The following is an 11,687-nucleotide window of genomic DNA, read 5'->3' on the forward strand; positions in this document are numbered from 1 at the left end:
ACTTTGTTTTTGATAGCCGGCGGCTTGAACGGTCCTCTGATCTCTACCCTTGAACTTTCTTGACAACGAGGGTAGATCTCCAAAGTTTTACTGTTTGCGAACCACAAACAGGGCAGAGGTTCCCATAATGCCTCACAGAGCTGCTTTCAATTGTGAAAGACATACTAGACATACCAAACAAGTAGGTAGAGGTATAGAAAGTATGATCCACACATCTCCTTTCAGCTGAAATAAAGTAAAGCAGCAAACTGTAAAATATGAAACTAATTGACACAAGGATTTCTAGAGAAATAATGAGATCTTTTTCTCACCTCGGTAGCTTAGGGATTGAAATGCTTGAAAATACATGGTAAAAAACCCAATTAGCTTAACTCACAAATAACACTGCCATGCCATGCTCCTCAAGTGTCTGGTAAGTAAAATCAAGTGCCTGGTTCATTTAACAAATCATACACCTCAGGTACTGTAGCTAAGTGGTTTTTCAAAAGTAGTTTTTGCTTCTCTCTGTCTCTTACCTGAGGACATTCTCTGTTTGAAAGGGCAGTCCAGTATAGCGGCTGATGAGTCCAAGACGTCTTAAACTATGGTCCATGTCACATTCGGCTACTGTCTTGAAGTAGAGCCACTTCCAGTAGCCCTCGTCCCGATCCCGCATCTCATCTATGCGATTAGGTTTCCACCTTTTATTCTTGCCCAACTCTGCTACGTATATCTTGTTCCACAGAGCACTGCATTGGTGGTATAGAAAGGTGAGATGTCAAACAAATTCAATTATGTGAAATAGGTGTGATAAGCTAATTTGTTACATACAGGTCAGTTATTCTTTACACACATCTTCTTGAATGCATATATATTCTTCTGTTATTTGCGGGTTGGTTGAGAAAATGAAGAGGTATTGTTTAGGTTTCATGGGAGTTAATATATGATTTTACAAGGCATAAAAGCAAAATACACACACACACACAGCACAAATTACAATCTGTCAGGACAGAGCTGACCCTTGAACATTAGTTTCTGTTCTATTATCATCACTCCTGCTAGTTTTAGAGGATCACTACTAGTTTTGGTACTGCAAATAAAATATAATTTATAAAAAGGAGATACAAGAATACATAAAAATGTCATATTAGCCTATAGGATATACAGGCTCTTACACCAATATTGTCTTAACCTAGAAGTGTATTTATAGCAGCTTTTCAGAGGGCTGACTAGGACTTCCGTTATGTGGTTCTCTGACTTGTCCAGGCCACAGACATAAAACCCAAGATGAGAATGACATACAGGTTGGAACTCTAGTGGATACAAACAAATGACTGGCACTATGCCACGGCCACCTAGGGACACGAAGCAGCAACCTCATTGCTTTATTATATGCTACCTTGAGCTTCTGCATACTCTTTTTCTTATAGTTTGACCACAATTGAGCAGTATATAATGGTGTGATTTAGGTTCTAAACGGTGAGCACCCCAGAGTCAGAGCACATAGAAAACTTCCTTATAAGCATGTTAGCTTGAGAATAAATTTAACAGCACTGTCAAAAGAGGTCTTTGTCATCCGTCCAGTCATCAGATATGACATGGCCTAGGTATTTAATTTCCTCACACATAGAGAGAGGACTATCTGACAAGTAAAAGGTCTGAAAAGTTGATTTCCTGTCCTCTAGGCTTCTAACTTTCACTATGTGACTTTTATTTTATGTCACGATCAAGGCCATACGGAGGGAACGTCTTCAGCAGCTGCTGCAGCCCAGCACTACATGGACAGAGCAGGGCCAGGTCGTCTGCATACATAAGATGATTAACAACAGTACTGCCCACAAGACGGACAGTTTTTAATCTATTTAACTGATTTGATATTTCATCCGTATAAACATTAAATAAAATAGGAGACAAAATTCCTCCTTGCTCCATTACAAACAACATTGTCCCATTTAACCTGAAACGTTTGATGGGCATACCAAAACACTAACATTCTCACTATAAATGTAGGACCACCTCTATTTAGCCATTCTACAAACAATTGTTCATGATTAATTCTGTCAAATGTCTTTGACGCACCAATAAAACATTGGAATACAGATGACTTTAGGCTTGTGTACCTTAACGCAATCTCTTTAAGAGGATATACACACAGGTCAGTTCCATGCTTTCTTTTGAACCCAAAGTGATTGTCAGTAGTAAGGACATACATTTCTAGCTTTGTTAACAGAATTTGTTCCAGTACTTTGTAGAATAGCAATAGCAAACATTACAACATTTTGGATATCACTAGGGGTAATCCCCGAAGAGTCGAATGTCCGATGCTTTGAGCAAAAGAGCCTGATTCAACTGCAAATCTCACAGGCAAAGGCATTATGAAATGAGGATCATGCCATTTTGACTTTATGTTTTCTCCCAATAAGTTAGTATACAGCCTATATTGATATGAATAACATAATGCTGTAAATAAAATTTGAAAAGAAAGAAACTTTAAAACAAATCTTTTTAAAATGCGTGGATAAAACAAACCGCTCCATGACATATTTAAGATTCACTTTTCATGATCTGTAACCAATGGAGAAGCATCTCGGAGGAAGGGATTTAAATATTTAACGGAAAACGTCTGGGAAAAGACAATCGTAAAAACTGATAGCAAAAAAGTAAAATAATATAAGTTGTGGTATCCAAAAAAAACCTGCGTGAATGAGTCTCCCACATAATAGCTTATCGCAGAGCAACAGAGCTGAAAGTACTCGGTAACATTCATAATTGTAGTAGATGAACTTATTATCGCTGGAATGGCCACTGTGCATGTTTTCCCTTGGTTTGTGGAAGACTTTGGCGGGGGTGGTTTCAATAAAAGAAAAATACAATTTTACAAAAAATCTTATTATTATTACCATTTCTGTCTAAAACTTCTAAAAAAGACATAAATGAAAAACGCTCAAAAAAGGTTAAAGACAAAAATTGTTAAAGAAATCCAACTACAATCGTTAGATCTGAGAGAAGACTTTCACTTTGTTTGATACTTTTTTCAAAGTTTTGGGCACTTTTTTTGCAGCCAAAAACATCTCGAGTCTCAGGCTCGCTCCACCTAAGACTTATATTGGTAGATTGGGAATGTTGCATTAACAAGACCTGGCGGATTACTTACTTATCATTAGCAAGCTGATTGAAGAGCTTATTGACGTGGCTGATGCTGAAAAGAGCCGAGACATTCAGGTATGACAGAATCTTGAACAGGATCTCAGATGGCAGTCTACGGAGAGAAAAAAATAAAAATAAAAAAAAGGTACTCAGACATCCGTACAAGGAAGTAACACTAGTGTTTTAATGCCCCCTTTTGTTCGGCATGCCGTTCTTTAGAGGCACTGGTGTGTGACACAAATGTGCTCTCGACAGGCTACTTGGCAATCATACACTTTGGCAACAAAATGGAATGACCTGTGTTGGTGCTCTGATTCAATAGATTAAAACGTTATCTTCAAGATTCAGGTTTTGTAAAAATGCTTTTACAGTGATTTAATATGAAAATGCCAAACTCAAAACAACAGAAGAGGGTGTTACATTCTTAAAGACACCCAGTACATCCACCACATGTGCTCAGATAAAGGTGTCACCAAGTCACCAATGTTAGATATTCTAGCTTGGTAGGAGTTTGTTGGGGTATTGAAAAATGCTGAAAAAAGTTGGGAAAAGAAATTCTCCTCATGATCTGTTATTTCAAAATATTGATCCGGTATGTCTGGTTGGACCTGTCCTGGTTAATGATGCCATTGCCATCCACTTTTAATCTCTTGAGTAATATATCCGTGTTCAAATTTCCTTCGTGGTCAATTACTGACATTTCACTGCACATCGAGCGGCAACCTGATGAAACAACTTCAGAAATAATGACACAGAATAAATAAAACAGATTCAAACACCCACATAGTAAACATCTGATTGATGTAGAGCCAAATACCGAAATAATGATTAGAGTAATTTTTGGAAAAGATGGCCAGTATAGTTGATGACACGCAACACAAGTCATAAGTTACAGAAACCTATGTCTACAATCCAAAATGGGTAGTAAATATTGTATTTTATACTATCTGCATGCTTTATTATATCCACATTATTTATCCTGAATGAACTAGAACTCTAACAAGTAGTCCATTAAGCCTCAGTGATTAGGGGATCAACATAAAATGAATCACTTTTGATCATTTACTATGAGTTTAATTCAAATAATGCAACAATATAACACATTCTCTGTTCCAACTTCTCAGATGTGAGGGTTTGCTTTTTGTTTTACTGTGACAGGCATCCTTCACTTTTTCATGATGTTTTGTAGAATTAACCGTAATTGTTTAAGTAAAAAAGAAAACAACTACTTTTTTTACTGGCCCGCCTCATCCAAACCATGCAAACTGTGACCAATTTCAAAAAGGAAAGATTCATCTGTGCACAGAGGTTTATTAAAAAAATAATATGACCTACATAAAATAACTATATTACTTTTGGTGTGCATGGTAAACCAGTAACCTTGCTAAATATGAACATGTACCTGCTGTAATTGCATAACACCATAGTTCGCCCCAATCACAGGGACGGCTACAGTGGGGAAATATAACTGTCTGACCTGTACTGATAACGATACATTTATCGGGGAAAGAATCCGATAGTTTAATGTTGAACATGGAGTATAGGCCATATTGTCTTCCACCTGTATTGATTTTCGCTGGGCTTGTATTGTGTTTGGCTGCTAACACGGTCTATAAATCATTTTACAATACAGAGTAATAAAGCCTTGACTCGCCACAGGTTCTGAACACTCAAGTGTTAAATGTCACGGAGGTGAAAATATGAGCCATGCTCTGATAGATTACCTTTCCATAAAGTTCAGAGTGGACGCTGGAGATGATTTGTTAGCTCTTTTGAACGTACTCACTGCCCGCACTCTGGAAGTAACTGCTTTTGGTGCCGCCATTTGTTTTACTGGTCTTGACCCCTTTGAGTCGGAAACGACATTATTTCTATAGGTAACGTTAGCTGAGGCCATGTTAAGAGCCATTTGTTTCAAAAAGCTCTTGCATGCAGGCCACGCGCGGAGTCACGTTGCGATGCTAAATGGACAACAGTTACTATGTAAACTCCGTAAATTAGTTTAAAAGTCTTTTCTCCTTTATGTAGCGTTAGCCACTCTGTCAAATAATAACTGTGATTAGTTGCTCCGCGTCCCGTCGCCATGGTGACGTTCGGTCAATCTTCTTCTACGCTCAGATAGAAATTTCCCGGTGGAAAGTGGCGACATTTACCTTCAAAATAAAAGCGGATAAACTTGCAATTTAAGCTTGATATACTATGCTAATATTTTAATGCGCATGCTGAGAATTTAATAGATTTTTTTTTCTTAAGAAGAATACAAAAAAAATATTTTCAAATCATGTTGGACGTTGTTTGCTCGATTATCATGTCTGATTTCTGCAGGATTGCTGTAGTTTGAAAGATTTTAAAACCAAATAGCTGAGGGAGTCTGAGACTCTAAACAAATTGGTCAAAGTCGAACCTGAGGGAATTTTACTTTCTAGTATGTGTCAATCTCATAAAGCACTGGATCCTACATTTTCCCTGATGCAACTTTATTTAGACCATCCCTGCCTTGAAAAACACACACACCTCACACCCAATTCGTAACGCAGGCTTTCTGTTTTAAATTTGTAGCCTCATAGCCTTAGGTGAAATAGCTTTTATGACAAAATCAGTTATTTTCTCAGACTTGACAAAACTCCTCCAGAGCCACAGAAGACAGGCTGAGTAATAACAAAAACGACATTAAGGTGCATAGAAAGGCAAAACTACACTTGCAACACTGCACAATATGTAACCCACTGTACATACCTGCTGAGTACAATTAAGCACACACACAGTAGTGGAAGAAGAATTCATATCAATTAAAAATAACCCCTTAATGTAAAAATACTCAATTAGGCTACAAGTCCTGGATTTGGACAACACCTTCTGGTATGGAGCTAATATGGAGCTTACATGTGTTTATAGGAAGGGAAGCAAAAATTGGATTGGCTTGTTGAATTTAGACTGCCCACAACAAACTGATTGGGTTGTCCTTTTTCACAGTTTGTGGGTTTGTAGGCACTCCAGATACCCACATTTATATGCACACAGACTGAAATAGTATAACAAAACTTCAGTTACAAATGATTTGAATATATAGATATGTAGATATATGGACACACATACATTGCATTAACTCACTGATTGCCTGCAGACATAAACATGACCACAATGTGCCAAACCCTGAGTATAAGGGTAAGTAACTATAACCCGCCAAAATGTGATATTTACCTTGAGGGAACTTTCTTATTGTACCCAAATGAAACCAATTTTGATTTATATAATTTGATTGCACGCGCATGCACACGCACACACAAGTTACTGTAAGTTCCGGCAGGCACAGTACAGCCCGCCATAACCTTTCTCTGGGTAAGCAATATAACTCCTCATCAGGGTGTTAGCCCAGCGCTAGCAGGGGAGTAACAGGCAAGATTGATGTTATTTGTCTCCTCACACATGCTTAGATAGAGGTCACATCTTACTGATGTAAGACCAGAGAGGCATAAGAAAATTCACTCTGAGGTTTCTTTCAGTGGTGCAGTGAGAGAGAGAAAGCTCTGAACTGAATGAATGCATTTGACAGACTGACCTCATTTCAGATATGGAGATGCAGATACATTTATAGACACAAACAGATGGACTGGCAGGCAGATGGATGGGCACATATTTGTTATAAAGTGGGTATTTTAAACTTTGTGAAGCATATGGTGGCGTGAGCACTCAGGGTGGACCTTCCAGGATGTTAATGCATAAGTATAGGACAAACTGTAATAGGTGGACTCTTCATTTTGACGGCGAGATCACTAACAAGTTAATCCTACTTTAAGCACCAAAAACCAAATCTAAATCATTAGATAAATTGTGTTAACACAATGACTTTGGTTTGTCTGAAAAAAAAAAAAACAGACTAAAGTCCTTTTCTTTGCAAAAGCAGATGGCTCACATTAAGACCCATCCCATAATCGACCTCCCTGTTCCTGGAAGCCAGTAGGCTCTGCTAGCTGTCAGGGAAAATAACCATAACACTGATGTCAGTCTAGCCGATCAGCTTGCCTGATGGAAGTGAAGTCCCTTTTAGAGCAACGGCAGCCCCTGGTATGACAATACCATGCAAGCCATGTTTCTTTTCCTTGCATGTCCCCCCCGTATTTGACATTTGATGTTTTCTGTAGCTTTGTGTCCTTCTGAAGGCCTGGGGTCAGCTGTGGCTCTTGGATACCTGATGATGTCACTCTTCCGCATGGTTTGTCAGTTAGCTCTGACAGTGCAATGTTCGTCAAATGGGGCTGAGAAAAGGGGGAAGGATCACAATGTTTAAGTCTAAAATAATGTCTTCTCTGTGTGCAGCAAGTTATGGATCATTATATGAGGACGTTGCAATCATGGAAGCTTCATATTCTGTATTTCTGTCAACGCTTTTAATGCTTATTCATAGTGACATTCTTAAGTAAAGGATTTGTTTTTGTTCTCTCAGCCTATCCATTTGCTTGCATGCATTCAAAATACTGCTTTAATGAATCATGTTGAAGGAAATGCAGACTTTTCCTCCCACTATTTACTTGAGCTGATGAAGACAGTCTATACAGTGCCTTCTCTTGCAGATGTGGGTGCCATCATGCATAATGCAGCCAGTTAGCATATCTTCACACAGGGAAAATGACAGCTCATTAAAGGTCTAACGTGAGGGTTCACCACTTGTGAAGCCCACTCTCAGACTCTTCAGAGGTGTGGAGCACTGATAGGGCCCCTCTACAGGGCTCTTCAAAGGATGATGACATGTCACGGATTGAAAAGAAAGGCCAAGGGTGGTATGGAGAGATGCAGGACATTCTCTGTGAAGTGGGAGTTTTATCAAGTGTTAGTTTCTTTCAACTTGCTTAAGTGGTTATTGTTAAATGGGACGTGCATGTAAAATATATTTCATATTTTATATGTAATCTGTTTTCTAATATGCGAGCACAGACCAAACAATAAAACATGCAGGCCAGATACCACACACGTTTGGTATTTTAATCAATTTTACGCTTTGATTTCACTGATAAGCATTCTGCAGAAGTCAAATCCGCCACTCGATGGCGCACAAGTATCTTTATTGGACTCACACAAACGCTTGTTTAAGTCTCAAATTAGTAACATATACATGCATGCTGAATGTGCCATGCAGCAGCAAGGCTATCCGCTGCAACCCCCTTCATTACGGATGAATCAGGGAGAGACATGAGAAATCCACAGCATATAAACGACAGGAATTAAGAGCAAGTGATCTCTGCCGTCCCATAGGGGCCGTTGAGCTTACAACATTTAACTGATTAATATGTAAACAAAGCTATTAGTCCAAACATGTTCTCTTAATCGCGGGATACTTCTGAGAAGTCTAGTTGCAGTGGCTACACACAAAGAATGGGCGTGAGGTGTCCCTCGAAAGGGAGCCCAGAGACTCTTGCTTTTTCAGCAGCAGCGATCTGAGCGCTCAGTTCACAGTCTGCGAGAGACAAAGAGCATACCAGTGGGATGGATTGCACAGGTAGGTCGTGATTTACCTTTTCTCAACACAAATGGCTGAAAAGTCCTTGTTTCATCATAATTACCAATTAAAACAAGGGAAACTAAATATTTGGAACAGAATTTTCCTTTTACGTTAGTTGTAAGTGTTGTGGCGCACAGTTATAGAAAACAGTAATCTATTCACTCATCAATGAGTCTATTTGAAAATGTAGATTAATATCAACACCGCATCTACATTTTTAGATTGTGGCATTTATTGACAGTGACTGCCTGTATTTTACGCACGATAGCAATTTTACGCACACAGAATATACTTTAGTTTAATGACTGAACTGTATGAAATGGTTTTCCTAATGCTGTCTGATATGAATTTTATCACTTTGTGTCTTAAATCATCAGGATTTACAACAACAGTTGTCTGAACACTCTCCCAAAATCAACTAAGACGCCCAGGAGGGAGGGGAGTGTCAGCCGGAGAGAGTCTGAGTGCGTCTGTGAGTCAGAGGGTTTTTGGGAGAGTAAGGGAGCATCACAGAGTGAGGAAGAGAGAGAGAGAGGGTAAGAGAAAGGAGTAAGTCTGGACCAGGTGATCGAGTACTACCAAACCTCCAAGGGGCTGCCGGGTTGTATTAGTGTGCACGGGATCAGCGATCCGACCATGGTGCCCGCGCGCTACCCGGGACCCTGTGCCATACTGGCACTGGTCCTCCTGTTGGGATGCGACGTGGCTTTCTGCCTCGGACAGAACGAGTCGGAGCCCATCGTGCTCGAAGGGAAGTGTCTCGTGGTGTGCGACTCGAACCCTTCTTCGGATGGAGCGGTCACCTCCTCACTTGGCATATCAGTCCGCTCCGCTGGGGCAAAGGTGGCTTTTTCCGCCGTGCGTGGAACCAACCATGAGCCGTCAGATATGAGCAACACGTCTATGACCATCTACTTTGACCAGGTCAGATGTTTACTGAATTTACCACTTACACAGTACAGCAAAAGTCGATTATTAATCAGATATGATGGTATGTCATCTTGGCTCATTACCATTTTCACTTTTTCTGCAATATGTACCATGAAAAATATATATACATAACTTCTTTCAGGCCATGTTTCATTGATTTATCTGCTCTGTGAGCCCTACATACTGTATCTATAACCTAAACAACACAATGTTTTCCTTTGATAATGGTTGCTTTATTTTTTGTGCGTAATTGGCGTGATTCAGAAGATGCGATGCCAAAACGAGGGATCACTCATGCAGGATCGTTGATCTCATATGCGTATTAGGCCTCGGCCGAAATTACACGTGCATTGTGTTGCTGTAATCGGATGTTCCACTAAGTTGTCACGGCTGAGGTCTTTGGACCGCGGCCTGTTACACGCATTAAATTGGGACCCGTCCCAAAATGCGAGTGTGCAGCCTTAAATCATTTGGCATTCCAGAACCAGAGTGTGACTGATAGCCTCTCTGTAGTCACTACGCGTGGCAGAGACAAACAACACATAACTTCAAAATCAGCTGTTGTGTTAAGTGAAGCGTGCAGATGGGGGGAGGGGTGGGGGTGGGGGGGCTGGGGGGTTAAGCGCTCTCTCATTTTGCGCCTTTCTTGGTCACAGGTTTTAGTGAACATCGGCAACCATTTCGATCTCAAAGCAAGTGTTTTCCAGGCTCCAAGGAGGGGGATCTATAGTTTCAGCTTTCACGTGGTGAAGGTCTACAACAGACAAACCATACAGGTGAGCAATTAGGAAACAGTTGGTCTGCGTTTTGGTTGCATTTCTGTACACCGGGAGAACTGAGCACGAGACTAAACTATCCCCTTATCCCGCAGGTGAACCTGATGCAGAATGATTATCCGGTTATATCAGCATTCGCCGGTGACCAGGACGTTACGAGAGAGGCTGCAAGCAACGGAGTGCTGCTGATGGTTGAACGGGAGGACCGCGTCTCTCTGAAGCTGGAACGGGGCACCTTAATGGGCGGATGGAAATACTCCACCTTCTCAGGCTTTTTAGTCTTTCCTCTATAATCTAATCTGCGATGATCCACGTCGCACGGGACTCTCCTTAGGTTGAGGAACAAAAAGAAAAAAAAGAAAAAAAAACATGCCATTTATTTTCAACTTAAATAACTGTCTGCCAAGGAAGCCGACGAATATCTGTATAACTACACTCGTCCGCTATCTAGTCAAATATGAACGTTTCCTTGGAGTTTCATATATTCAAATTCATCAGTCAACAACTTCACGCAATCTGGATGATTAAACGTATTGATCGGCCAGTGGCGTGTGCTTGTCGGGAATGTGGATTTTTTTTTTTCTTGCTTGGAAATCTAACTTTGCCAAGAGACAAACGTGTGTACCTGGGCAAAACGGACAAGGGAGAAGATGATGAGTGGAAGAACTGACGTCCTGGACAGGCCGAGTGTGTTATGCTCTATTTTATGTTTGTATAGCCTTAAAGAATATGGTTTCCGTTCAAGTGAAGTATGTGGAATTATGGACAACCTAAGAAGAAGTGCTTTCACGCCCAAGGCATTTGTTTTGCACGAATGGAAGTTTTTACTTTTACTGTTTTGTGCTGTCAATGGTGTTGCGTTTGGATGCTGAACCTATTGAAAATAAGCCAACTGTAGGCCGCCGACGAGTTTATTAAAAGAGAAAAAAGGCGACATATTTCAGCCACCAGAGACGACTTAGAGCCTTTTTATTAAAGAATACTTATATAATTTACAAAGTACATATTCACATTATTGTGTGTTCTACATTTCGGAATCTGCGTAGCTTTGACTGATTTAATGTTCAGTAACGTTGCTCACCAAATGTACATTGTGGAAATAATAGACGAATCCCTATATGTCCCGCTTAATAAAAATATATTGTATTGTATAGGCTAAGCGCATTTATCACTTTACTTACGTGACTTTACATTTTAAGACAACAGGGGGACAAAACAGTGTTTATATTATTCGAAGGGAGAGAGTTAGTTTAGACCGAAGCAAAGGCCTCAGGAGGACACAGGCAGTGTGACCAGCTGTCTTTAGTCGCTGTCCACGGTGCTGAAACATACAGTTGGACACCTCATTGAAAAAAGTC

The 11,687-nt window shown here is 40.1% G+C and overlaps 2 protein-coding genes across 2 annotated transcripts in view; one reads left to right on the forward strand and one right to left on the reverse strand.

Moving 5' to 3' along the window:
- Positions 1 to 5,207, reverse strand: part of fbxo15 (F-box protein 15) — an 8,844-nt gene extending 3,637 nt beyond the window's left edge. Inside the window, exons 1-3 of the mRNA XM_034862311.1 lie at positions 4,851 to 5,207; positions 3,134 to 3,238; positions 516 to 728 (exon numbers count right to left, since the gene is read on the reverse strand). Of these exons, the coding sequence (XP_034718202.1) occupies positions 516 to 728; positions 3,134 to 3,238; positions 4,851 to 5,035 (503 nt within the window). The 5' untranslated portion in view covers positions 5,036 to 5,207. The remainder of the gene's footprint in view (positions 1 to 515; positions 729 to 3,133; positions 3,239 to 4,850) is intronic.
- A 3,082-nt stretch (positions 5,208 to 8,289) lies between these two features.
- Positions 8,290 to 11,482, forward strand: cbln2b (cerebellin 2b precursor). The gene is made up of 4 exons (XM_034862312.1): positions 8,290 to 8,620; positions 9,001 to 9,547; positions 10,210 to 10,329; positions 10,425 to 11,482. The coding sequence occupies exons 2-4, from the start codon at positions 9,260 to 9,262 to the stop codon at positions 10,620 to 10,622; spliced, it is 606 nt and encodes a 201-aa protein (XP_034718203.1). The 5' UTR covers positions 8,290 to 8,620; positions 9,001 to 9,259; the 3' UTR covers positions 10,623 to 11,482.
- Positions 11,483 to 11,687: the final 205 nt, after the last annotated feature.

Source organism: Etheostoma cragini, chromosome 22, assembly GCF_013103735.1.
Source record: "Etheostoma cragini isolate CJK2018 chromosome 22, CSU_Ecrag_1.0, whole genome shotgun sequence".
Classification (NCBI taxonomy): domain Eukaryota; kingdom Metazoa; phylum Chordata; class Actinopteri; order Perciformes; family Percidae; genus Etheostoma; species Etheostoma cragini.

Bases quoted from the DNA above. Each gene is read 5' to 3' on its own strand.
- cbln2b (XM_034862312.1), top strand. From the start codon at position 9,260: ATGGTGCCCGCGCGCTACCCGGGACCCTGTGCCATACTGGCACTGGTC. The intron at 9,548-10,209 runs GTCAGATGTTTA...TCTTGGTCACAG, and splicing joins TGACCATCTACTTTGACCAG to GTTTTAGTGAACATCGGCAA. The intron at 10,330-10,424 runs GTGAGCAATTAG...CTTATCCCGCAG, and splicing joins ACAACAGACAAACCATACAG to GTGAACCTGATGCAGAATGA.